The sequence below is a fragment of the Dreissena polymorpha genome, chromosome 6, assembly GCF_020536995.1.
Source record: "Dreissena polymorpha isolate Duluth1 chromosome 6, UMN_Dpol_1.0, whole genome shotgun sequence".
Lineage (NCBI taxonomy): Eukaryota > Metazoa > Mollusca > Bivalvia > Myida > Dreissenidae > Dreissena > Dreissena polymorpha.
Genome location: NC_068360.1, coordinates 40,498,148 through 40,525,867, shown reverse-complemented (window position 1 = coordinate 40,525,867; position 27,720 = coordinate 40,498,148). Strand labels below are relative to the sequence as shown.

At 34.4% G+C, this 27,720-nt stretch overlaps 4 protein-coding genes across 5 annotated transcripts in view; 2 read left to right on the top strand and 2 right to left on the bottom strand.

Moving 5' to 3' along the window:
- LOC127834966 (ankyrin-1-like) overlaps positions 1-1,955 on the top strand; it is a 43,080-nt gene extending 41,125 nt beyond the window's left edge. For both annotated transcript variants that reach the window (XM_052361125.1, XM_052361126.1), the window contains exons 5-7: positions 278-454; positions 753-876; positions 1,509-1,955. In XM_052361125.1, the coding sequence (XP_052217085.1) occupies positions 278-454; positions 753-876; positions 1,509-1,951 (744 nt within the window). In that variant the 3' untranslated portion in view covers positions 1,952-1,955. The remainder of the gene's footprint in view (positions 1-277; positions 455-752; positions 877-1,508) is intronic.
- Positions 1,956-2,946: 991 nt separating this feature from the next.
- Positions 2,947-4,281, bottom strand: LOC127835617 (serine-enriched protein-like). Its single transcript, XM_052362054.1, has 3 exons — positions 4,263-4,281; positions 3,472-3,748; positions 2,947-3,334 (listed from the first exon to the last, which is right to left on the bottom strand). The coding sequence occupies exons 1-3, from the start codon at positions 4,279-4,281 to the stop codon at positions 2,947-2,949; spliced, it is 684 nt and encodes a 227-aa protein (XP_052218014.1).
- A 12,165-nt stretch (positions 4,282-16,446) lies between these two features.
- Positions 16,447-17,061, bottom strand: LOC127835616 (serine-enriched protein-like). The gene is made up of 2 exons (XM_052362053.1): positions 16,973-17,061; positions 16,447-16,834 (listed from the first exon to the last, which is right to left on the bottom strand). The coding sequence occupies exons 1-2, from the start codon at positions 17,059-17,061 to the stop codon at positions 16,447-16,449; spliced, it is 477 nt and encodes a 158-aa protein (XP_052218013.1).
- A 5,444-nt stretch (positions 17,062-22,505) lies between these two features.
- LOC127834985 (uncharacterized) lies at positions 22,506-25,908 on the top strand. The gene is made up of 3 exons (XM_052361156.1): positions 22,506-22,683; positions 24,109-24,354; positions 25,522-25,908. The coding sequence occupies exons 1-3, from the start codon at positions 22,518-22,520 to the stop codon at positions 25,575-25,577; spliced, it is 468 nt and encodes a 155-aa protein (XP_052217116.1). The 5' UTR covers positions 22,506-22,517; the 3' UTR covers positions 25,578-25,908.
- Positions 25,909-27,720: the final 1,812 nt, after the last annotated feature.

Below are 27,720 nucleotides of genomic sequence, written 5' to 3'. Positions count from 1 at the left end.
GAAACATAATTTGAAAATAATTATTCAACACATACAAATCACCTTTTAGAAAATAAAGTTTTTTATATAGGCATATATAATATGCCAATATAAATAAATATGTTCAAAAGTATTTAAATATTTAATCAATTCGAGCTCACTCGATACCTAATATATCTCTGTGGCATGTATATGTGGTAAGATAAATAATGATAATACTGTTGATACATTTCGACCATGAGCTATGCGCATATATATGTGGTAATATTTATAATGCAAAGTTGATACATGTTCACAGTGCGCTATGATCACCAAGCACGTGGAGGTGGTGGAGACGTTGCTATCCGCGGGGTCCGATCCCAACGTGCTTGACAACGGGGGGCGCTGTCCAATCACCACCCTGCTGTGGTATCACAGGGCGACAGGCAATGACGTGGACGATGACGTCATGATTATCTGCATATTGCTTATTCAGGTACATGTATACTGTGTACAAAGCGACGTGTTATGCAATCATTGATGCGACATTTTTTGTTCATTTATATTGGTTTAAATTTGATGACACTTAGTTAACACCTGTTATGACATTTAGATATTCAAGTAAATAATTCCTGACTGTACAAGAATCACACGTGTGCGAAAATTGGCTGCGTTTTCTTCCTGATAAAAGGCATGCTTCTTTAAAGCAATATAAATTAAATTTGAAACCGATTGATTAACTTGTGCTCTTTTAACATGTGCGGGTAGGGATAACTTGATGTTTTCCATACAAGTCAGGTGCGAGTCTGAACCTGTGTCGGTTCGAGCACAGTAACGCCCTTTGTATGGCAACCTTGTACGGATACAGCAAACTCGTAGAGTACTTCCTGAACAATGGAGCGCACCAGAACGCCGGATGTGAGTGGAACAGTGTGATAACGTTATATTTGTTCACTTTTCATAAAACATTTATGCCAAATAAAATTTAAATAAGCGCTAAATGTCACCTGAATATTGTATTCGCTGTGTTGTTTGTTTAACTCGTTAAATAATCATATCTTATAATCGACTATTAAACAATTGATTGAGTAAAACAATCTAGTGTCTTTTTATAGATTCCGTTAAAAGTTTCATATCAATACAAAAAATATAATAACATCACGTTATATAACTCGCCATTATATTAACCTGGTCCTTACTGTAAAAATATGCATACACAAATGTAATCCCGTAACGTTGAATACATTATTTTCCTAAATGGAAAAAAGATTTAAATCAATTGAATCTCTACTTACGAAGTATTCAGTTAAGACCTTACTAAACTCATGCAAAACATGCACAAATGAAACCGAATGCAAATGAAGGAAACAACCAAGCGGATGTCCGATCATTAGTGCAAGCTTGCCATGTTAATATTGTCGAGATATTTGTTAACGGATTTTCGCCAAAATATTGTATAATTACCAACATTAATATGTAATTCAAATTTTACATCGAAAGGGCTTCTAAAACATAGTGAAAATCAATAATAACTCATGTTGTGTTTGCAGTTTACTGCGGAGTGACGCCATTGCAGATCGCGACGAGGCATAAGGATACCCGAATGATGAAAATCCTTCTCCAATGGCCGAGCGATCTCTACCGGAAAGGCCGAGTGATTCGTGGAGAACTCGATTATAACACTGACGTCTTTCACCTCGCTATTGACATCGGCGCATTTGAGGTCGCCATTTTATTAGCTGATTCCGGATATAATGTCACGCGTGTAAAATATTTTACAGACTGGTCACAAGCACCGCCGGGTTCGTTCAACAGCGAACCAGTCATGTTGGACTACTTTCGGCAAAGGGCGTGTTCAGTTCAGAGTTTGTTTATTTTGACTATGTTTGCGATTAGGAAATCTATGCCTGGTAATATAACAGAAAACGCGCGAGATTTGCCGCTACCTAAATCACTTATTGGCGCCATACAGCTTGAGAATGTATTGACATGAAATATTAATTGTTGGTAGATGAATTTGTAACGTTTTTAACAGACATATATTAAATGTTTTTTTTGCCTAAAATTTGTTGATATGAGCGGATTGAGAGCATAGATAATCGGACTGACTGGACCAGTAAAAGAAAGTATCTTCACTTGCTGCGCTATTAAATGAACCTCGTTCTGGTAAAACTGGGCGTATTGCATGTTCATTAAGCGTCGCCCCAGAAAAGCTTATGAAGACCGCAGTCTTTTTAGAGACGTGACTTTCCGATTTTAGGGAATTCTTCTTTTGTAAGAAGTCTTTTCTATACGAAATTCAAATCTCGGGGTAATATGTTTGCCCTGAATAGCCTGTGTGGAGTGCACAGACTAATCTGTTACGACATTAACACACATGCATTAAGTCCAGTTTTCCAAAAAACAACCATGCTTAAATATCCATTCATAATCAGCAATAATTATGTTTTAAAATGCCTCCAAATTAAAACGCATCTTCACAATAGTAGAGTTTAATTTATTATTTTATAAACCTAATATTAAACAACAATTATGCACTAACAACGATAACCATCTTCAGCATGTAACACGTGCAGAGTTCTGCACAATGGAGGACATGTTACAATTGAGTTTCGTCTGCGTGACACCCAGTAGTACTAATCACCGGCACTGATTTCAAGGACTTCACTTCAGTTCATATCCGCTCCGGGAAATGTCGATGACGTCGTGTGTGGTTTGTTATGAAATCTTCAAACTGACGTCTCTTTCCGTAGTAAGTTACACCGTTCAGGCGAAATTTGGTAAACCTACAAAATACGTGTATAGCAAAACTACGTCAATGATAAATGTTCAGTGGTTCAAGCCAGAAAAATGTTATTACTAACAACTATATTTTTTCTAAATATGCAAGAATGATTGGACATTTTTGTTAAATATCAAAGAGTATGCTAAATAAAAGAGCTAATGCTATTTTCGTGCAATGCAAATAACTTAAATATAGTAAATATATCAAACCTTATCTAGAAGTGTCTTGGCGGCCGCATTAAACTTGAAGCACTCTGCGTGAAATCGGATATTCTCAGTGCGACGCAGTTTTACACATCTTTCAACGAAATCCAGACAGGCCCCGGGAAGTTCCGGAACTTCAAACTGAGTTGCTCCGCAGAATAGACCCGCTACTGTGTCTTCATTAATGTTGACCTCCCCGCAATGAATGAACTCAACCAGCAATCGGAACACTTCGGCGTCGTAGTTCGTAATTGGGATCTTCAGTTTCTCCGATGAAAGCTGAGAAAGTCCGACAGGGGACTTGCCTTTGATCTTTTTAGTTTTGGTGACTTTTGATTGCTCGCTTATTCTGAGGTGTATGTGTTTTTGGATGAGCTCAAACATAATTCTGTAAACAAAATAGAAGATATGAAGTACACAAATAGCATGAAATACTAAGTAGTTTTAATTTCATTTGTCAATTATTAATATTTTATTAACATGTGCAGATTAAAAATGAATTTTATGTTGATGTAACCTAAGTACCTGCTTCTAGATGCCATAACTGCTTTCAATCCGTGAACGGGTACTTCACGTGCTCCGACTAGGAACGTGACGTCACACATCTCGGGCATCGCGAGGATTATTTGCATATCCTCACACAACGCATGCGCACTTTGAAACTGTGATTCGAGATAAAGACTGGTTTGAGGTGGGGATACTCTGTCCACAGACGACGATGTGACACTTGTCGTCAGTGAATCATATGACGTCACAGATACGTGATCCGAGTCGTTACCGGAAGAGTAGCCAGAAGAAAAATCTGAAAATAAAATTTTATAATATAAAAAAGTTCAATCTATGCAAACTGAATTACTTATAAAATTGCCGGCAAGTCTACTTGTAAATATATGTAAAAAAAATGGTAATAAGCGCATCGCATATTTAGTAAACTATGCTTGTCTTTTAAATACCACACATATAATTTGAAAATGTTATATTCTAACAATTTTCGCAGTTTTTAATGTTTTTCGCCCATAAAAACTCCATAACGAGCTAATTGCTCATATCATGTATTTTATTTATAATCAACAACGAAATATCGAGAATTGTTAATCAATATGGCAGATATCATATGTTAATTATCCAATTGTTAAGCTTTGGACATATAATTTATGCATCGAATCATTAAATATGGAAGATACGTTGTCGTGTTCATCTGGTTTGTAAGCTTTTGAACACTTAGTTATATTAAAGTTGTGTAGCGAATATGTCCACAATTGAACACAATTATTTCATGAAATTTGATAATAAATTTTAAGAAAATATTTAAATACCATCACATTCAAACCCCATCGTGTAGAAAAACAATGGCCAAGTTCTGAAGTATAGTTGTTGATTGTTTGCGTCCCTGAGTTGCCTTGCATTGCGATTCCAGATGCTTATATACTGGTTATCGCGATAGACTCTGATTTTTACATCGAGTGAATAGTGTTTGACACGTGGTGATAGACTTACATGACACGTGAACTTATGCCAGGCTATATATCTGCACGTGCTTTGTTCGGTGTCGATTATGTTTGTTCGCGACTTTAACTTGAGTGATGTGTTTGTCACAGGTTCTAGTAAATTTAAGGTTCATGGGGGGGATAAAATTCATTAAAACTTCGCTTTTGTTTTTCTTCATTCAATGTGGTACAATATGATCAAACTATATATCATTTTAAAGCTTAAGACGGATAGAATAACATAAACATATTTTTGACATTCAATATGTGTGTGCTTTATTCATATTTTGGTTTAAAACCAATACATTTTTACACTAATTTACAAAATCTCAATCTAAAGTTAGGAAGGATATGCACTACCTTAAGTTGAATAAATACAAAGCTATATACATATACAAGGTCAAGTTAGCAACATTTCACAGAAAATTATTGTCATAAGACAACAAATGAGTTTTTATTCAACTGCCTTTTTTGGATAAATTTCCTAAACAAAGTTCTAAAAATAACTAAAACGTAACTACTTTTTAAAAATCCAGGTATGGTGGATAATAAGAGTCACAATTCTATTTCAAAGGCTTAACAATTTTGTTATTTACCTCTCAACCAAATTGCAAATTTTAAACCATCTCAAATTGAAATAGATTGCAGACGACATATAAAATTGTAAAGGAATATAAAGAAATTGGCAAACCGATTGATTTTATATTTCGATTCCTTCTACCCATTTTGAAAGCGTGGCCATCGCTGTGCTCCGTAGAAAAACGTGCAAAACAAATCGGTCGAAACCACGTGCAGTGGTGAGAAAACCGGGTATGTGTATACACATACCTGAGAAAACACATATCTTATTTTGACAGTTGGGTGGCAACTAGTAAATCAACTATTAACATTAATCAGCAAGAGATCGCACTAACTAACAGAAATGACCACGTAAAGATATCATCACTTACCCTATTTCAAATATTTTCCAGCTGAAAATTGTCCCCCACACGTCTTTTTTAGTTTATTTGTATTGTTTTTCTGGAGCCGAAGTGCATCTCACAGAATATCCATCCAACTTCCGTTGTTTTCACTTTCGTTATTAAAAACTCCGTTTAAAAGAATTATTTCTACTTTTATATTGTTAAAGCGATGTATTATTATGTATTATCATTAAAATAGTATACCGTGATGAATTGAACGGAGTTACGTATCGATCTTTCTGTCAGTCTGTAAGCGTACTATTTTATGCGCAATAATATAAGTAATGTGATTCGACAACGATTGTAAATATTGGTGAAAGGCTTCTTACATAGTTATTCTTTTGAGTGTTTATGAGGTCTGATCGTGCAGTTTGCAAACATCAACGGAAAGAGTACAATCCAATGCATTTGTCATCGTCAACCGTTTGGAATGTCAATCAGGCGATGAGTGAGTTTTTAGCATGTTTCTTTCTATTTTATTAATTTAAAAATGGCTGCCCCCATGGTGATAAAATGACATGTGTTCGAGTTTTGATATTTCTAGATATGTAAACTTTTTTTACTATTTAAGCGTAACTTGCCCTCGTCAATGTCGATATTAATCACTAGTTATATAATTTTCCGCCGAAATACGTGGAATAAACATGATTCAGATTTTTGAAAATAATGTATATTTTATTGTTAAAATCGCGTTGTATTTTGATTGATTTTGTGGATGTTATGATACGTTGATGTACAAAATTGGTAGCAGTTTGAAGGAAAAACATCCTTTAAAGCATATATGTATACATTTTCAATGTGGCACTCTTCCTTTAGTCAAATTTGAGTTCAATGCTAGGGGTCCCACATTTTTCAAATTGAAGCCTCTACATGAACCTTAAAGTAAACCTTTTACTGAACACTTTTCTATTACTTGTGTTGATAACTTATTACGGTAATGAATGGATTTTGCTATATGACTTATAAGCAAATAGATGTTATTCTAATTGTGTTAATGTATTCTTAAACTAATTAAAACTTAACGAAAGTGTCAACATAATAAAAAATAAAACCAGTAATTTGCTGATAATGTTATTTTTACAATAGTTTGTTTCACTTAAAGCAACACACCTTGAAATGAAATCCATATTAATTAAAACATATAGATGCAATTTTAAAATGTGTAAAATTGTCATTTAATCCACGGAGCGTATATTTTCTCATCTAGAGTCCGCGTTTAATCTATAGCCTAGTTAGCAAGTAATTTATTTATTTTTTTAATTTTAAAACCGAAAGTAGGATTTCTATACGGATACATCCATTTTGACAAACGCGATTATTTTTAAGTTTTAAAGCGCAAAAAAGACGAAATTCTACCTTGTAACCAACCGATATATTCTAATTGGCATAGATAAAATTAAATCTATAGCCTAGTTAGCAAGTAATTAATTATTTTTCAAACGGTACCGCTTTTAAAACCGAAAGAAGGATTTCTAGACGTATACGTCCATTTCGGCAAACGCGATTATTTTTATGTTTTAAAGAGGAAAAAAGACGGATTTTCTACCTTGTAACCACCAGATATATTCTAATTGGCATAGATAAAATATGTTTCTTATTTATACTTAAATTTACTATGCCATGTATTTCATTTCAGATGTGTGGCTTTAAGTGCCTTCATTTAGATTCAGGATTCTTATATTTCACTGTTTGTGTTGTTTTTGCAAGCTTTAAGACATGTGCTATCACACCAGTACTGTAGAGATGGTTCATTATATTAACCCTAACATGATTTTCTAAAATACTGTCCCTTGCTTTAAAGAAAGGAGATATACAGGAACGCTTTTTATATAGACTTGGGGGGACGGGAAGACTTAGAAGTGTAAGCGATTTAGGGGGAAATACTCCGCCTTCCTAAAGATTCTAAAACGTTCGTATTTCATCCCCTTAATATGTGCGTACTTATATTCCTTTTTATGATCACGAAATTGTGTTGTTGTTGTCCTTGTTATTTAATATGCGTGCATGTGTGTGTTTTATTTATGTTGTTCTTGTTTTTAAAACGTATTTTGAATATGTAAATCATGTTAATTTTATTGTATCCAAAACATTAATGACATAATCATTGAACCAGTTTGAAGACGCTGAAAACTTGTTTAATCCTTTCCCACTCAGTAGCAAAGTGAACATGGCTATATGCACACAACATAAAAACTGTTTTATGCTGTTTCCTGCCACAGGAATTGTGTTTAAACAGCTAAAACTCATTTTTATGAAAATTATGACATATTACAAAAATAGCATTTCAATGTCAGATTTTGTACATGAGGCCAGTGAGGGTAAGTTGACAACAGATTTTTTTGAGGAAGTTGTCAAAACATACAAAAACTTCACCAAACAACAACAACAACATTTATTAGCTCTTAAGCATACAATTGCTTTTTAGCCAAATGCATTATACAATTATACATAATACACAAGTGTAACGACATGGATGAAAATTATTGTGAAATTAGGTAATAATTATAAAAAATATGTAATGGAGGAAGTTAACAAATATTTTACTGATTCATAACATAGGATATTTTCTTCTAACATCGATAATGAAAGTTGTTAATAAAATAATGAGACAAAGAGTAAATTGTTCTACATAATAAGTTTCATTTTAACATTCATATTGATTATTACTCATCAAATTATGGGAAAAATAGTATACATAGATAAATTAATATGTTTCTAAATTGTTCCGTAAACAATTCGCATTATAAATGTAATTTGAACGATTAATGATTTCTTTTTTATTTTGTGTTTTCATAAATAAATCAAACTTATTTAATGTTGGCCATCTTTGATAATATGCCTTTAAATAAGTTTTTCTAATATCTGTGTATATTGGACATATTAATAAGAAATGGTATTCAATTTCTACGACATTAAGATTACAAAATTTACATTTCCTATTATCCCGAGGAATATTGTGGTATCGACCTCGTTCTATTTCTAATCTATGTGATGATAGGCGTAATTGAGTTAGTGCTATTTTAATTTTTGTTGTTGTGATGATACCCAGATATTGTTCTGTATAAACGTGTCCTTGATGCGGCAATATGTATTTAGTCTTGATGAATTATTGATCTCACTGTACCAGTATTGCTTGTAATGATCGAATAATCGCTGTTTTATTAGATTGTATATGTAGGTTTGTTCAGATTTTTCTGTCAGGGTTTCTTGTTCAGTCCATACAAAAGTTAAACCTAGCTGCTCGAGTGTTGATTTGATTTGATAAGCCCAATTTCTTTTGTTGTATGTTATGTTTTGTTCTGCGTCATTGAATAGTGATTCATATATTATTTTTATGCGACTATCATTTGTACCTGATATTATTTTAAACCAATGTTTAAAGATGTGTAATTTACGCATCACAGATAAGGGGTATCGTCCTAATTCGCCATACAGTGCTGATAGATTTTTTGTTTGACACATATAATTTTTCTAAAAAAATTTGTATGAATTAGTTCTAATTCTTTTCCTGAATCTTGTCCCCAGATTTCAGCAGAATAGTGAAGAACGGGGGTTACTAATTTATCAACAAGAGCACCGCCTTGCGGGTGCAGACCGCTCATCTATTTTCTTTTTAAAGGTGAAGGGACTCTCAATTTCAATCACAAAGGAGGGAGAGGTGGAGTGAAGAGGGGTGTATAGTGTGGGGATGTGGTCATTTATTACATTATCTTCCAAAAATGCGAAACAAATTGCAAAAAAAAAAAATCGGGGGTGGAGGTGGGGGGGGGGGGGGAGGGGAGGGGATTCAAGGGTGGGACAGTTGGATGGTATTTCAAAAATAAAATAATAAAAATAAAGATTTGTGTTTTTAACCGTTTCAAAAAAATAAAAAAAATTGGGGGTGGGGTGGGGGGGGATGGTGGTCATTTGTGAGATGATCTTTAAAAAAAAATAGGGGGGGGGGGATTCGGGGGGAGGGGGGGGAAGGCGTGGGGGATGGTTTGGGTGGAGTCTATTGTGGTATGTCAGGTAAGAGTTGTTTTGTCAAAGTATCAATCAAATCTCATCATAAATAAAGAAGTTATGGCAATTTTAGCAAAATTTAATAATTTGACCTTGAGAGTCAAGGTCATTCAAAGGTCAAGGTAAAATTCAACTTGCCAGGTACAGTAACCTCATGATAGCATGAAAGTATTTGAAGTTTGAAAGCAATAGCCTTGATACTTTAGAAGTAAAGTGGATCAAAACACAAAATTTAACCATTTATTCAAAGTTACTAAGTCAAAAAAGGGCCATAATTCCGTAAAAATGACAACCAGAGTTATGCAACTTGTCCTTTTACTGTCCCCTTATGATAGTTTGCGAGTGTTCCAAGTATGAAAGCAATATATATGATACTTTAGGGGTAAAGTGGACCAAAACACAAAACTTAACCAAATTTTCAATTTTCTAAGTATAAAGGGCCCATAATTCCGTCCAAATGCCAGTCAGAGTTACATTACTCTGCCTGCACAGTCCCCTTATGATAGTTAATAAGTGTTGCAAGTATGAAAGCAATAGCTTTGATACTTTAGGAATAAAGTGGACCTAAACACAAAACTTAATCAAATTTTCAGTTTTCTAAGTATAAAAAGGGCACATAATTCTGTCAAAATGCCAGTCAGAGTTACATAACTTTGCCTACACAGTCCCCTTATGATAGTTAGTAAGTGTTGCAAGTATGAAAGCAATAGCTTTGATACTTAAGGAATAAAATGGACCTAAACACAAAACTTAAGTATAAAAAGGGCACATAATTCAGTCAAAATGCACGCCATAGTTATCTAACTTTGCCTGCCCAGTCCCCTCATGATAGTAAGTAAGTGTACCAAGTTTGAATGCAATAGCATCGATACTTTCTGAGAAAAGTGGATCTAAACGCAAAACTTAACCGGACGCCGACGCCGACGCCAAGGTGATGACAATAGCTCATATTTATTTTTTTTCAAAAAAAAGATGAGCTAAAAATATTTGATTTTTCTTTTGTTGGGAATTCATATTGGTTTAAAACAGAGTAAAATCGATGAAGCGCTCTGTTACCATGTTCTGATATTGATTTTATTGTTTTATACCAGTTTCCGTTTTTGAATAAAGTTACACCTAAATTTTTGAATGATGTGACGATTTCTAACGGCTCACCATATAACGTAAAGTTAAAACTTGTGTGTCGGCTATTTTTTTCGAAAATAACAACTTTTGTTTTACTCGTATTGATTTTCAGTTTGTATTTATTGCAATAGTTTTCAACGTCATTTAACATTAGTTGGGTTGATGTTGGAGAAGTTGAAAATAGGACTTGATCATCGGCATAAGATATTAAAAAGAATTTAATATCGTTGATCGTTATGATTCCTTCAGTATTAGAGTCAATATTTTCAATAATGTCATTAACGAACATCATAAACAGGATGCTTGAGCATGGGTCGCCTTGTTTCACACCAGCATGTGAATTGATGTATTCTGATGTTTGATTGTTTAACCTGACGGCTGATTTCACTGATGAATACATAGCTTTGAGTGCGGAAACCATTTTAGAGCTTATTCGTTCGGTGATTAATTTTTGCCATAATAGTGATCGATTTATACTGTCATAACATTTAGCATAATCAATAAAAATGCTATATAATTTTTGACCAGAGTTTAGAACTTTGTTAATTATACTGTTTAGTATAAAGATACAGTCGACTGTGCTCTTTCCCTTTTGGTAACCAAATTGACAGTCAGATATCATTTTAATTTCATCACACCATTTCGTTAGTCTGTTTAATAGTACTTGGGAATATATCTTTGATAAATTATTATTTAATGTTATTCCGCGATAAGTTTTCGCATCGCTCGGATCACCGCCTTTAAATATTGGTGTGATGTAACCCATTCCCCAGCTTTCAGGATATTGTGCAGTATCAAAAATGTTATTGAATATAGTTGTTAAGTACGTTTTTATAGAATTATATGCTGTTTTAATTATTTCAGCTGAAATTTTATCAGGTCCACTTGATTTGCCGTTGTTTTGCTTGAAAACTGCTTGATATATTTCTGACTCTGTAATTGGCGAATCGAGCTGTTCAGTCTCGGTTTGTGGTGTGTTTAAATTTTGTACATTTATATCAAAATCTGTATTATCGAATGCATCGTTTCCGATTAAGTTATTAAAATGATTGAACATTTCGTTAATATTTGTATGCTCAGCATTTTTATTATTAGGTTTATTACATTTTTTAAGTGTTTTCCAAAACATTTTTGGTTGTGTTTTTGCAATTTTATTTAACCGCGTGCTTTCATTCCTCTTATATCTATATTTTGTTTTTCTACGAATAGTGTTATATTGTGTTCTATAATGTACAAATAGTTGTCTATTTGGGTTGGATTTATTCTTATTTAAGTTATTTTTTGCATCACGGAAGTTGCATTTTGCAGTTTTACAAGTATTATCAAACCATTCTGGCGCTTTTGGATGTGATTGTTTATTGTTATTAATTGTAAATACTTTTCCAAATATCTGAACGTTACTTTCGTTTAAATATTGCGTTAGAGTGTAAATTTGATCATTAACATTAATTTCAGTAAAAATTGTATTTAATACATGTATCTTTTCATCTATTAACGAAGTAAATTCTTGTGACTTATCATTATCAATTATTATTTTCAATTCTTGTAGTTTTGTTTCCTTTTTATTGCTTTGTAAGTTAATATTGCTTACTGTTTGAAAACTTAAATAAAGTGCAGCATGATCAGAGAATTCGCTGCAATCAAGTATTTCAAATTCATGCATGACATTCCCGAGGAATATATCGTGGTATGTTAGTACAGTCGCTTACGCTACGATCACGTGGTGAGGTGAAGGTGTAATTACCTGTTCTATCTCCGGGCATACGACCGTTAATAATATGGTTGGTAGATTTGCATAGAGAGATTAATGATCGGCCTTGACAGTCAGTTGTATGATCTTCATTCTTTCGTTTCGGAATGTGTCCTAAATTTGGTTCATTTGAATTTCAAAGGCGTATATAGAAAATTTTCAGAGGGGGGGGGGGGGCTTAACTGGGGAGGGTGCGGAAGGGGTGTCCCCTTCCTTCGTCGAAATTTTTTTGAAATGGCACCTTGAAATGATGCGATTTCCTGCTATCTAATCAGCATTTTGCATGATAAAAGTGCATGATAAAAGTGCATGTAAAACAAATAAGAACTTGAGTTCACACATCAAGTGTGACGGACACACGGACAGACAGACACACAGGGGTAAATCAAATGTCCCTCAAACCACTAAAGTGGTGGGAGACATTATCTTTATCCATAACTTTTTTAACAGAGTTAGATGGGTGGACCTCCTATTTAACCTTGTTGGATATCCTACTAGGTCAACTTAGGTACAACATTAAAAATGTTTATGTCCATCTCCCTATGAAAGGAAAGCAGGCACAAAGCGGACAACCTGTCCTGACCCATTGATGATCTTAGTTTTGTCTTAACAAGTCATTGGGCACTGATACTCCTTTCACACTCGCATGATGTGACAGGGAACACACATGATATGGACAAAACAGTGTAAATGATGGGGTACAGCTGGGAATCACAATGTGCAACAGAGCCCTGAAGGGTAGTAGGTGGGTTAGGTACACCTTTCCACCTAGCCTGTCATATAAAGTGCAACTCAGCAGACAGGGACTGAGGGGAAGGGAGATCATCATTGAACCATTCAAGGTCACTAGCACTGACAGGAGAGGAGCACATTTGTTCAGGTATAAACTTCAATCCCCTGACTGCCTTAGTCTGCAAATAACTGAATTTGGTGTCCATTTCGTTCACAAAAGTGTCGACAAAGGGAGTCGTAAGGTTTCTTTTGTAGTTTAATTCGGGTGTTGCTGCCTCGATGTTGTCACGCTTTTAGAAAATGATTTAGTTTCATACTAGCAAAGTAATTTTTCATTTTTGAGTCTTTTTTAATTTCAAAAACTATGGATGAACATCAAAGCAGTTAGCCCGATTTGTAAAAGAAAATACCGAAAAAAATAATTATGAGTGTCCATAGCGTTCGTCTAAACTCTTTAATTGCTACAAATTGAAATATTGTTTTTCATAAGTCCCATGCGGCAGCCATTTGTAAACATTTACCTATAGCTAAATGTATGGATGAACTTCATTAGTTGAATGTATCTCCTTCAGCCAATCAAATAGCGCAGTTTATCACTTACAGTCAATGACCCGTGCACTTTAGCTGACGAAGGTTAGATCGTCTGTACACATGCCTGGGGGCTAATCACACAAATCGACAGCTGTTTATGGCTTAATTAGGGGCATATGACAGGAAATACACATGTGGATTGAAACTGTAAGGGGCTCATTTTTATTAAAAATCGTATCTAGCCAGCCAGCTGGGGGTGGGGGGGCTTTAGCCCCCTAGCCCCCCACCTAAATACGCCTCTGATTTGTATTAATGTTGTAAGTTTCATCTAAATGTCTATTGTATTCTAATATATCGGATAATAAGCCAGTGCTAGAATTTAAATCTCTTACAATAAAAGTATATCCTAAGGTACAATATTGTTCTATATTATTCTCTATTTCTTCGAAAAAATCAAAATCGACATCTCTTAAGACTTTCGAATTGGGTGGTGGAATGTAAGTACAACAAATATAAACATCTGTATCAAAATTTAACAGTTTTCTATCTATTTTTAACCATATTATGCCAAAATCATTTACTTTTACAATTGATATTTTATCTTTTAATGAGGTTTTGAAATAAACAGAAATACCTCCGGCTTGTCGGCCTTTTTTAACTCCATAAGATTTATATCCATAAATATGTGTGCTTTCAAAGTTTTGAATGTTAAGATTTTGCACTCTTTTTTTATTGGTCTAGGTTTCACTTAACAAAATGATATCATATTGATTAATGTATTCTAAAAAGTCAATATCCTTTAATTTTCGTATTAGTCCATTTATATTCCACGAAATAATTTGTAACTTTCCATTGCCTAATTGTTTAGTTCATGATAGCCGCCGTTTTGTCCTTTCACTAGAAGTCTTGATCCTGCCCATTTGGTTGTTCTGCCTGCATTTCGTTCCCGGTCAACTATGTGTTGTTTATTTCGTCGCTTTTCCAGGGTAGCCTTCGTCTGCTGTATCCCAACGCCTTGGTTTAGCGCCCTTAAATCTGGATTCTTTTCAATTGAGGCTTTGCGAACGAGTTCCCGGTCGGAATAATGATGGAACTTCGCCACTATTGGGCTCGTTTTGCCCGGTGTTTCCTTGCCTATTCGATGGACCCTATCAAGTTCGATGTTTTTTTCGATCTGTAATACATCTTGAAGGAGTGTCTTCATTAGCTCTTCGCAATTTTCATGCTTACTTGGTGATTCTTTAATGCCATGAAAGAGCAGATTCTCTCGTAGGCTAAGGAATTCCAGGTTGTCGTTGGCATCTTCAATTTGCGTTTATTTTGTCTGGAAGCTTTTGATGCATTTTTCGATCTTGTTTGATTTTTCGTTAAACATTTTGATTTTTCAAGTTTATGTTTTGTTTCTTCGAATTGCTCATTGATGAATTTGCAACTGGCTTCCATGCATTTAACTTCTAATTCGAATTGTTCCACTTTTTGCGTTATTTTGTTTACTGAGTCTTCAATCTTATCAATTTTCGCTACTTGTTGTTTTATGTTTTTGATATCCTCTATCAAGCTCGCGGCCCAAGGTGGTGGGTTCATGTTGTTTTGATACGATTGGTTGGCGCCTCCAAATTGGTTAAATGGTGGAGAAGAGACTCCGAACTGACCAAAATAATTATGGTTTTCCAGCGTTATAATTCATTGTCCCAAAGGCGTTTGTTGTACAATTATTGAAATCAAAAGCCGTTTGTGTTGTGGTCAAGTTTAATGGTTGCGATTCCTTGCTTACATTGCTCGTGCTACATGTTGAGCAGTGTTTACATCTAATCTGGTTTTGCAGGCTTTTTCATGCGAGAATCACGTGCTAATTTTGGCGGGCTCAATTGGAGATATTGTTTTTCTTTTTCTGCTTGATTTAGTACTTTTGTTAATGTAAGTTCCTTTATTCTTCTTTGGTGACAACTAGATTATTTCACTGGCAACATTTTAGTCCAAAAATTGTCCCGATATTCGCGTTAAATCCATATTATTTCACAAAATTTCTGGAGAGTAAAAACCCATGTGTGTACACCTGTGTGACGTCACACACTAAACAAACCAGTTCGGCATAAATCTGAGTGGGTTTACTGTTTGTAACAGTTGTTTATTAAATATTATGTTTTATAAAGCATTTGTTGATAATTGCGGATTTTGAGCATTGATCATCGGTTTGACTGGCATAAAAAATCTTGACTTGCTACGCTATTTTGTTCTGTAAAAACTGGGCTTATTGCATATGCACTAAGTGTCCCTGAATAGCCTGTGTTGAGTGCACACACTAATCTGTTACGACATTTTACACACATGCATTAAGTCCAGTTTTCCAAAAACGATGCAGCCATGTTCAGCATAAGTTTTATTTGTTAAGACCTGTAAAACAAACGCATCTTTACAGCAGTAGACATTAATTTATTAACATAATATAAAAACAACAATTATACAATAACAACGATAACCATCTTCAGCATATAACACACGCAGAGTCCTGCAACAATGAGGATATGTTTCAATTCAGTCTCGTCTGCGTGACTCCCGGAAGTACTGATCACCCACCGAAACGTATTTCAAGAACCTCATTTAAGTTCATGTCCGCTCCGGAATATTTCGATGATGTCATATGTGTTTTGTTATGAAATCTTCAAACTGACGTCTCCTTCCGTAGCATGTAACACCGTTTGGGAGAAATTTGGTAAACCTACAAAATATAACAAAATTACGTCAATAATAATTGTTCAATTCAACAGAAAATGTGTATTACTACCAACTATATTTTTCGAAATATGCATGAAAGATTGGACATTTTTGTTAACTATTAAATATTATGCTGAATAAAAAGATCTAATTCTATTTTTATAATGAAAATAACTTAAATATTGTAGATATATCAAACCTTATCTAGAAGTGTCTTGGCGGCCGCATGAAACTTGAAGCACTCTGCGTGAAATCGGATATTCTCAGTGCGACGCAGTTTTACACATCTTTCAACGAAATCCAGACAGGCCCCGGGAAGTTCCGGCACTTCAAACTGACTTGCTCCGCAGAATAGACCCGCTACTGTGTCTTCATTAATGTTGACCTCCCCGCAATGAATGAACTCAACCAGCAATCGGAACACTTCGGCGTCGTAGTTCGTAATTGGGATCTTCAGTTTCTCCGATGAAAGATGAGAAAGTCCGACAGAAGACTTGCCTATGACCTTTTTAGTTTTGGTAACTTTTGATTGCTCGCTTATTCTGAGGTATATGTGTTTTTGGATGAGCTCAAACATAACTCTGTAAACAAAATATAAGATATGAAGTACACAAAATAGCAGGAAATGCTTAGTAATTTTAATTTCATTTATCAACTATTTATATTTTATTAACATGTGCAGATTAAAAATGTATTTTATGTTGATGTAACCTAAGTACCTGCTTCTAGATGCCATAACTGCTTTCAATCCGTGAACGGGTACTGCACGAGCTCCAACTAGGAAAGTGACGTCACACATCTCGGGCATCGCGAGGATTATTTGCATATCCTCACACAGCGCATGTGCACTTTGAAACTGTGATTCGAGATAAAGACTGGTTTGAGGTGGGGATACTCCGTCGACAGACGACGATGTGACACTTGTCGTCAGTGAATCATTTGACGTCACAGATACGTGATCCGAGTCGTTACCGGAAGAATAGCCAGAAGAAAAATCTGAAAATAAAATTGTAAAATATAAAAAAGTTCAAGCTATGCAAACTGAATTACTTATAAAATGACCGGCAAGTCTACTTGTAAACATATGTAAAAAAAACTGTTCATAAGCGCAATGTATATTTAGTAAACTATGCTTGACTTTTAAATTTTGCAGTTTTTAATGTTTTTCGCCCATAAAAACTGCATAACGAGCTAATTGCTCATATGATGTATTTTATTTATAATCAACAACGAAATATCGAGAATTATTAATAAATATGGCAGATATCATATGGTAATTATCCAATTGTTAAGCTTTGGACATATACGTTATATAATGCATGTGAATCGAATCATTAAATATGGAAGGTACGTGTTCATCTGGTTTATCAGCCTTGGAACTGTTAGTTATATTATAGTGGTGTTGCGAAAATGTCCACAATTGAACATAATTATTAAATGAAATTTGAATTTCAATTTAGATAGAATATTTACATACCCTCACATTCAAACCCCATCGTGTAGAAATACAATGGCCAAGTTCTGAAGTATAGTTGTTGATTGTTTGTGTCCCTTATTTTCCTTGCATGGCGACTCCAGATGCTTATATACCGGTGATCGCGATAGACTCTGATTTTACATCGAGTGAATAGTGTTTGACACGTGGTGATAGACTTACATGAGACGTGAACTTATGGAGGCTATTTCTCTGCACGTGGTTTGTTCGGTGTCGATTATGTTTGTTCGCGACTTTAACTTGAGTGATGTGTTTGTCCCAGGTTGTAGTAAATTTAGAGTAAGCCTTTTACTGAACAATTGTCTATTACTTGTGTTGATAACTTATAACGGTAATAAATGGATTTTGCTATATTACTTATTAGCAAATACATGTTATTCTTATTGTGTTAATGTTTACTTGAACTAATTAAAACTTAACGAAATTGTCAATATAATAAAAAATGAAACCAGTAATTGGCTGATAAGTGATAATGTTAATATAGTTTGCCTCACTTAAGTGCCTTCATTTAGATGCTGGATTCTTATATTTCACAGTTTGTGTTGTTTTTGCAAGCTTTAAGACATGCGCTATCACATCGGTACAGTAGAGTTGATTCATGATATTAACTCTAACATAATTTTAAAAATACTGGCCATTGCTTTAAATAAAGGAGATATACAGGAACGCTTATTATAAAGACTTAGGGGACGTGAAGACTCGACCATTAGCGATTAAGGGGAAAATACTCTGCCTTCCTAAATATTCTAACACGTTTGTATTTTCATCCCCTTAAAGCGGGTATAAACGATTTTTTATATGTTTTTAATTGTAATATATTGATAAAATATGTTACAATAACATAAAATGGGCAAGAAAAATTATACATTAAAGCCGAATTTCATAAAATGCAGCAAAGACAAATTAGCGCCCCGAGCCGATTGTGACGTAAATATTTTCCTACAATAACCGAAGCATTCGTCTTTGTATTAGGATCGGAGTTAGTGTTCGTGTGTCGTATGAATAGATATCGTTGCAGGAATTCAAATAAACCGTTACACTAAGTTTAGATTCACATCGTACATGTATGGTATACATGCTGGCGAATTCGGCTGTACAGCCGTTTTCAATTTCAGAATTAAATATCTGGCTTATTTCGCATTTTTCGACACATGTTCTTCTTAACGTTTATTTTAATTTATATTGTAATATATATATAATAAGTTTTTTACACATTTTATATAAATTCATAAATATTTGACAAAATCGTATATACCCGCTTTAATAATTGCGTACTTAAATACCTTTTTATGATCATGAAATCGTGGTGTTCTTGTTTTTGTTGTGCGCGCATGTGTGTGTTTAATTGAGGTTGTTCTTGGTTTTTCAATCGTTTTTTTAATATGTAAATCATGTTAATGTTGTTTTATCCAAAAAAAAAATGACATGATGATTGAACCAGTTTGGCAACGCTGAAAACTGATTTAACTAAATAAAGTAAATATATGAACACATCATCATATCTGTTTTCGCTGACTATGACGTAAGTTTTTTTTTTAATGTGACCATACTTCTTTTGAACACAAAATATTCTAATGTTGTATTTGTTTCATACATAAATATAACATCTTATATAACCAATCAGATATAAAAAAACAGCGCATTGTCCGTTTGAATACTTTATCATGCAACTACATTGATATATGCCTGATTTAACGCTTCATGATACATTTATATTTTTACATCATGTTCAAACGGATGTTCATATATCTCACCTCCTACAAAAATGACCTAATATATGATATATGATATAGTATATATTATATAGGATAGGAGAGGAGAGAGGAAACGGGAGATTAGAGGAGAGGAGAGAGGAGAGGAGAGAGGAGAGGAGAGAGGAGAGAGGAGAGGAGAGGAGAGGAGAGAGGAGAGGAGAGAGGAGAGGAGAGGAGAGGAGAAGGAGAGAGGAGAGGAGAGGAGAGAGAGAGAGGAGAGAGGAGAGAGGAGAGGAGAGGAGAGGAGAGAGGAAGAGGAGAGAGAGAGGAGAGGAGGAGAGGAGAAGGAGAGATCTTCTCTTCTGAGAGTCTCTTCCCTTCTCTCTCTCTCTTCTCTTCTCTCTTCTCTCTTCTTCTTCTCTTCTAGAGGCTCTTCTCTCTTCTCTTCTCTTCTCTCTTCTCTTCTCTCTTCTCTTCTCTCTTCTCTTCTCTTCTCTTCTTCTTCTGATCTTCTCTTTCTCTCTTCTCTATCTTCTCTCTTCTCTCTTCTCTTCTCTTCTCTTCTCTTCTCTTATTTATTATCTATATCTTCTCTCTCTTATATTATATTATATTATCTTATATTATATTATATTATATTATATTATATTATATATATTTAATACATTATATATTACATATTATAATATATTATATATTATATTATATATTATATACTTAAAAGGTAGTCGGTGAGATATAATCGTTACACTGTTAGTAACTGATGGTGTATGGGATATACACCCTCAGTAATGTCATACCATACTCGCGCTTTGCTCTCGTATGGTATGAAATTACTGAGGGTGTATATCCCATACACCATCAGTTACTAACAGTGTAACTTATAATATCAGAAAATGTCTCCTGAAAGATCATATAACTAAGACTTAACAAATAAGAAATATTTTATTGTACACACGAATCAGATTAATTAAAACAAACAATTTGGTACCAAGATGTATTTCATGTTATCCACAGCAAGCAACAAAACGAGTCAAAAACATATTTGTTCCAAATATTAAGAATGAGTGTGTTAATGCTCATGACGTCAAGTAACAAACGGACTACTTTTTAGACACACCTTCATATGCAAATGTCAAAGGTCGAAAGAAATGTAAAAAATCAATCACAAAATGTAAATATACAAAAATAAAAATACATAAAATAAAACAATAAAAAGTATATACAATAATAAAAAAATAATAGCTAGCAATTAGTAATAAACCTAAACGTACTATGTATTGATTAGTTTATTTAAAAGCAATTTAGTAAAACAGTTTATAATAAACTCGATGCAATATGCATTGATACGAGAACTTAAGATAATAAGGTACTTTTAAGGTTTCATTTTCAGTCTGCTGCAGGTAGTCAAAATTGCCAAAGCAATTGTGTTTAAACAGTAAAAACTCATTTCTTTAGGAAATTATGACATAATAAAACAATAAGCATTTCAATGTCAGACTGTGTGCATGGGTCCATTGAGGGTAAGTTTGACAGCTTTTGAGGAAGTTGTAAAGTCATACGAAGACTTTGCCAACCAGTTTGGCATAAATCTGAGTGTGTTTAATAAGCGATTTGATGAGGGCTAAAACGATTCCTAAATTTTAATAAAAGTCATAGAGAAGTTCATACTGGATAAAGTTAGAACAGTTAAAACATATCAGACCAGGACTAAAAAATAACAGGAGTTGTTAAACAAATTTTAAAAGACTAAAACAATCACACAAAAACTCCGAAAACACTTGCAGATGTAAATCGCTTCAAATATATCTTGTTATGAAAGGCGAACGAAGGAAATCAACAATTGATCACTTGATCACCTCGACGATTATCTTTCCACGCATCTGCTACTCATTTGCAAAATGGGCGGTTATAAAAAACGAGCAAGTCACACTGCGTAGCATCATGAGATGCATTGAGCGGAAACTTCAAACAGCCGAAAACCCATTCTCTAACATTTTCCTTTTCACGAGTCTGCCTGAAAGCACAGAAAATAAATCTCAAAAATCAAGAAAATGAAAAATAGTATCACTGTTTTCAGAATAAATATTGTATGAAATTCTAAACAAATGTACATATTTGTAATACAATATTTAATTTTATTTTATTTACTCAGTCATTGCATTTAATTATATTTGAAACGTTTTTCTAATTTATAGTTTTGTTAAAAAAATAAGTTCTGATAGCAAACTTATGATCAGTATCTCACCCAATACCCAATATGCAAGGCTCGCAGTTATTTTATTATAAGCATTGCCTGATACATAACAAAATCAGACAATAACCTGTTATTCTTTATATAATTGTAATTTTATTATACTTGCAGAAATAATATTGTAATTTTACACCTAGATTTTCATCAATTGTGTTTTAATTAGGTGAATGTGACACCGTAGACAATGTATCTTATTATACGATGCAGTTATATGTCCACATTAGTGAACCGGTGATGTCTTAACCATTATTTAAGTGCTATTTTAGTACTATTTTGACATGTGTAATGTCGTTTCTGCACGATTTATGAGCGATTTTTTAGCAACTATAGTCTTACATCAATGTTGATAAAACAAATGTGACGGCACAGAAAGTGTACGTGTATTCTTTCTCGGATTTTCGGACTCCGATTTTACAGTAAGATAAAGTATATTGTAATATACATGTAAGTTGTTGTTTTTGTTTCAATACCAATAACGTGGTGGTAGCAATGATTATTGCATTCAGCCAAAAAAAAAATGACTTCTATTTAATAATAGTTTAATGGAATTTCACTTCTAAATATTCAGATAAAATAACAACGCTTTCTTAAAAAAAAAGTGAAATAGCCACTATATATAAAAATGGCAATATATTGTCGTGTTTTGAAATTTTAAAATTGTTTTCATAATCGACAGCATTTGTACTTGTATACTATATTCCATAAATTGGGCGCTATTGATAAAATCACACAAAATCATCTTAACTATTGAAACAGTGATGTCAACAATGAAGATCGCAGTTGTATACACATGCGCAGTGCTATGCCACGTGACCGCTCAAATGACGTCAGAGCAGGGGTCATTCGGTCAACTGGATGTACAACCTCGGAGAGGCCGAATAGTTGCCCGGGTGCTATCGTCTGATCTAAACATCACACTTCTACACAAGCAGGCTGCCGAGAGATACGGACACCTGGCTACAAATGAATCTGTGACGTCTACTTCCGGTTTGACAATTTCAGTTTAGACATTATTTGTCTGTGTCGTTATCGAATTCGGGCATTACAATATCATAAGGCTTATGGTGTTTCCTACAAAAAGGCTACAGGAAAAGTATGCTTTACGCAATCAAAACTGTAGGCTGTCTTTAAATCTAATTAGCATACAGGCATAGGACAGGTAGGCTGTCTTTAAATCAGATATGCATACAGGCATAGGACAGGCACAAAGCAGCTTATTCAGTCTCATTTAATCGTGTTCAAGTGTATTTTGTTGTGCCCAAACGTCTTTTTGAATTTAACACAAAAACGGCAATGTTCGAATATTGCATGATAACTGAATCGTAAATTTCTTTCATAACTGTAAACAGGTATGAGTTTGTTATTAAAACGTTTATATTTCGAGAAAAAAGTACAAGGGAGTTAGTATCCGTTTCGATCATATTATGAGTGGGTGGATCCCATGCAACTGGCGCATGGTGCTAAATATGAATGTTTTGTGGATGTAGTTACATGTTTAAACCTCGCGCGAAATTTTTGAACACATGTAATCCAGCTAGAAAAATCCCCGTCCATACTGGGGATCGAACCCGGAACCTCCCGGTTCCAAATCAGGCAGACACTCTACCGCGTCGCTATAAAAGCTAGCTCATATAGCAAGGCAGTATAAGTTCTTCTTATACCGAACCTTGCTACATACACCCCCTCTAATAATGAAATTCTTCCACAAATTTCCTATTGTCATGACATCTGTGGGACGTCTGACACACAGTGTGGGTTTTTACGTCGGACGCCAATGTAACCCAGCCAGAAAAATCCCCGACCACCATGGGGATCGAACCCGGGACCTCCCGGTTCTAAATCAGGCAGACACTCTACCGCGTCGCTATAAAAGCTAGCTCATATAGCAAGGCAATATAAGTTCTCCTTATACCGAACCCTGCTACATACATATATAATATATAAAAAAATATTAAGGTTGAAATAACGTGAAAATTTAAGGAAATAGTGATAACCATTTTAAAATTAACTCGAGTGTCAGAATTATTTGATTATTTTCTGTAAATATTTTGAGCCTCACTCTCGAAAAACCGGGCTTTTTGAATGTGCATCAATTGTAGTCTCTGATTAAACTGACAAGTCCGCACAGGCTTATCAAGGACGACAATCTTCGCCTTAATTTGATTTTCGCTGAGAAGAGACTGCCTTTAAACCAAAAATAACAATACAAGCTGAACGTGCTGAAACAGGCTCATATGGGACGGCACTTAACACCCATGCATAAAGCTCCGTTTTCCTCAAAGCGAGGCTCATTTGTATTTTTTTTTAAATAATAATATATATTTAATTAGCGTGTTAATTATTTACTGCTGATAAAGTGTTGGTGTTCCTGTTCTTGTTTTTGTATTAAGGTCATTTCTTAATTTTTACCAGCATGCAATGACCTGTGTCCCCCGCCATGGATCGAGCATGTGTCGAAGATTCGCGGTTTTGCTGCGATGTCAACCAACCCTGTCTGCGAATTCGCCGAACACTTCTCGGCCTGTTCCGCTTCCAACGAAGTCTGCAAAACATTGCCCGTGAAATTCCGGTGCTGTCCGGCACATTGCGTTCAGTCGGCTTACGAATGCTACAAAGGGCCTCCAACTAATTTTCTATGCGTGCCAAAGTCAATACAACGTAAGTGTATTTGATAACACACGAAGCAAATTTTGCGCAGGTCATAAGAGACGTTCGAATTTGAAAATTTATGTTAAATAATTATCACAGAAATCATGATGTAAAAAAATAATTTTTGAATATTTTAACAAACTATACAACACGATTTATCGATATATTAAGCAATGGCGCTGCATGTATATAAGCCTTTATTTAGTTGAATATGCTCAAGAGATAAATACGTGTGTATACACAGACTTCGGCTGTTGATACACGTGAGTTTGTTGTACGTCACGTTGCTGATTAAGAATTTAACTTGGCCGTGATTTACCCTTTTAACCTTTAAACTAATTGTGCACCAGAAAGCTATTTTAAAGGCTGTTATATTTAACAGTGTCTGATTTGTAATTGTTAACTATGCAACTGGGTCACATGAAAAGCCCTATCGTATTTCAAAAACAAGAAGCAGTAACACACTTTTATTGGCAGTGTGAATAGTTATTTATTAATGCTATTTTGGTCATTGTCGTCGGGCACTACTTAAAAGTACCGCGGGCACTGTTAAGTATACAACAATGTACCCCGGGTACGCAAAATATATTAAAACGTACCCGGCAAATATTAGACTGTACCCGATTTTTATTCCCGCTCAAAATTTGAGTTTGTAACTAAACATTTTTTTAACAAAACTGCCTCAGCATGCTTTATTAGTATAAGATTCGATATTAAAAAGGCCTTTTACAGAATATTGACATAAATATGAGTAAAAATAATTTGATAAAAAAGAGCTTACAACGACCAATTTAGCGTTAGTATACCCGTGTACGTTTTAGTATATTTTTGTGCCCGGGATAAATTGTAGAATACTTAAGAGTTCTCGTCATACTTTTTACTTTTAAGTATAACCCGAGTCGACAATAACTAGGGTAATCAAGCATATGAACCCATTAATGTCTAGCGTCTAGAAAAAATGCCTTGGCAAACAGCATAGACCCTGATGAGACGCCGCATGATGCGGCGTCTCATCAGGATCTGCGCTGTTTGCTTAAAGGAATTTCTGTAAGAAATATTTCTAAATATAGAAATAAATATACTAGACATCCCTAATTTTGCAAATAAATTGATCCAATTTAGCAGGATGGGAGAGTCCGCTAGGCATAATTGGGTTAATGTCGTCCTTTCTTTCAGCATGGATGGTGGACAAAATTCGACTAATCGTCCATGGTTCTTCAAGTCAAGTATAGACGCTGCATTCTTGTTTCTTTCTGTTTGCTTGCCAAATGTTAATACGTGACCCATTATCGCACGCAGAACCCGACGGGAGACGTTAAATGAAACAAACGTTATGAATGATTCTTTAAATTATTTATGTCAAATATTTTCAAGGTTACGCAATAGAAATATTTATATCTTTATTTGTGTAATATTAATCGGTTACTCAAAAAGCCTACTAATTATTCAGAATTTTCTTATAAGCATGTAGAATGTCTAGTTGTTGTTTCTCTGCCTTTTTATTATACATGTTTACTGTTGTTGTTGTCACTCTGGATCAGCAGACGATTTATTGCTTAAATCTGCCTTTCCTACGGAGGAGTCCGGAGATAGCCGATGTATCACGATTGTTGTTATTGTGTGTATTGCAAGACTATCAATCACGGGCTCTACCTCTGGCGTAAATAAACGAGCAAATGCTATCTCCAATGTTGTTGATTTTTAGATTGAGAAATCTAAAAGTGAATATTGTTTATATGTTTTTGTGCAACGTGTGTTGCCTTTGTTTAAAAATCGCACCATTTATGACGATTAAGCGAAGCGCGAGCAGTAATAGTTTGATCACGCTTACAAAAAATGTAAGAGTTAAGTTCAAAATAAAAGCTACTCGCTTTCGTGCGGATATACTTGTCTCGCCATGGACGTCGCCATCTTGACTTACACGTGATTACCCCCTCTGTTTTTCGACAGTGTCATGATAAATGTCTCCCGAAGAACAATATGCCCTTTTGCATGACATATTTCTAAGTTTAGAGAGTTGTGTGTATGTTTGTTTTGGTACAATTTAATACCCCTTTACTTTTAAAATTTAGTGTGCCAATTAAGAGGATATTATGTGATAAATAAAAGGACCCATGATGAGATAAACAGAATAATGAATAATCTTCGTACAGGTTTAATGAGCCTCGCTAAATACCGGTACACTTATTCAGCAGACGCCTATACATTGGGCTTTATTAAACTGAACTATAATATGTCCTGTGATGTACATGTTAATTATTTTGATTGTCGATATTATACACGATAACACATAACGGTTGTGTTTGAACTGAAATTGGTATTGCCATTAGATCTAATGCAAATCATTAAAACTAAACTTAGTTTCAATAAATTGACATATGGCATTGATCTTTACATTTAAGCTGCAATTTCCATTAAAAGTTAACTAACAACATACAACACATATTCTATTACATTTCATCCCAAGCATTGTCTAATATATTTTGTTATAATTCTCAGTATTTTCAGATATTATGTCATTGACAAAACAATAAATCATATTAATAAAAAACTGCTTGTTATAACGTTTGCTAGTGTAAACGATTTTAAATTCTATTTAATACCCATTTAAAAGAATAAGCATGTGCCTATAGTTAACCCTTTGCATGCTGGGAAATTTGTCGTCTGCTAAAATGTCGTCTGCAGAATTTCTAAAATCAGCATTTTCTCCATTCTGGATCCAAACTGTTTGCAAAGGCCTTCAAAATTCGATTCCCGCACTGAAAGGGTTAACAGATGCATACGTGTACACACTATCTTGCACGGCGATTTCATTGAATTGTATTTGAGAGCATGGAACGACAACTCTGCATGGAGAATGACGAGTACATTTATTGCAGACATGAAACGAGAAGTGCGTTTTATAAGTAGTTCGCATTTCTATTTTTTTAAACATGTTATGATTGCATGGTTTATCTTCATGTCGCCGTTGCATGTTTTAACTGGCTCGTAAAATGCGTTTTATAACTGAACGTATGTTAGATAACGATACAAAAAAAATCATGACATTGTCTGGCTGCGTACTTAATTGTATTTCAAGCATGCGAATATTTAATAAAACACAGGCATGTATTCTGTCAAATGTGTTTGAATTGCGAAATGACCTCCGTTGGTGAAATTTATATTAAATTAATTAATTATTTAAATTGTTTGGAAGTGTATGCAATGGTATATCTGTGGACACATACAATATCACATGAGTGTTAATCATAATCATACGAACGAATTGAATTACATAAACAAGAATTGACATACGCAGGTTGACAAACTGACATGCGACAAAAAAGTGTTGCAACACAATTTGCAACACCAACTAATAATTTGTAATGATCATCA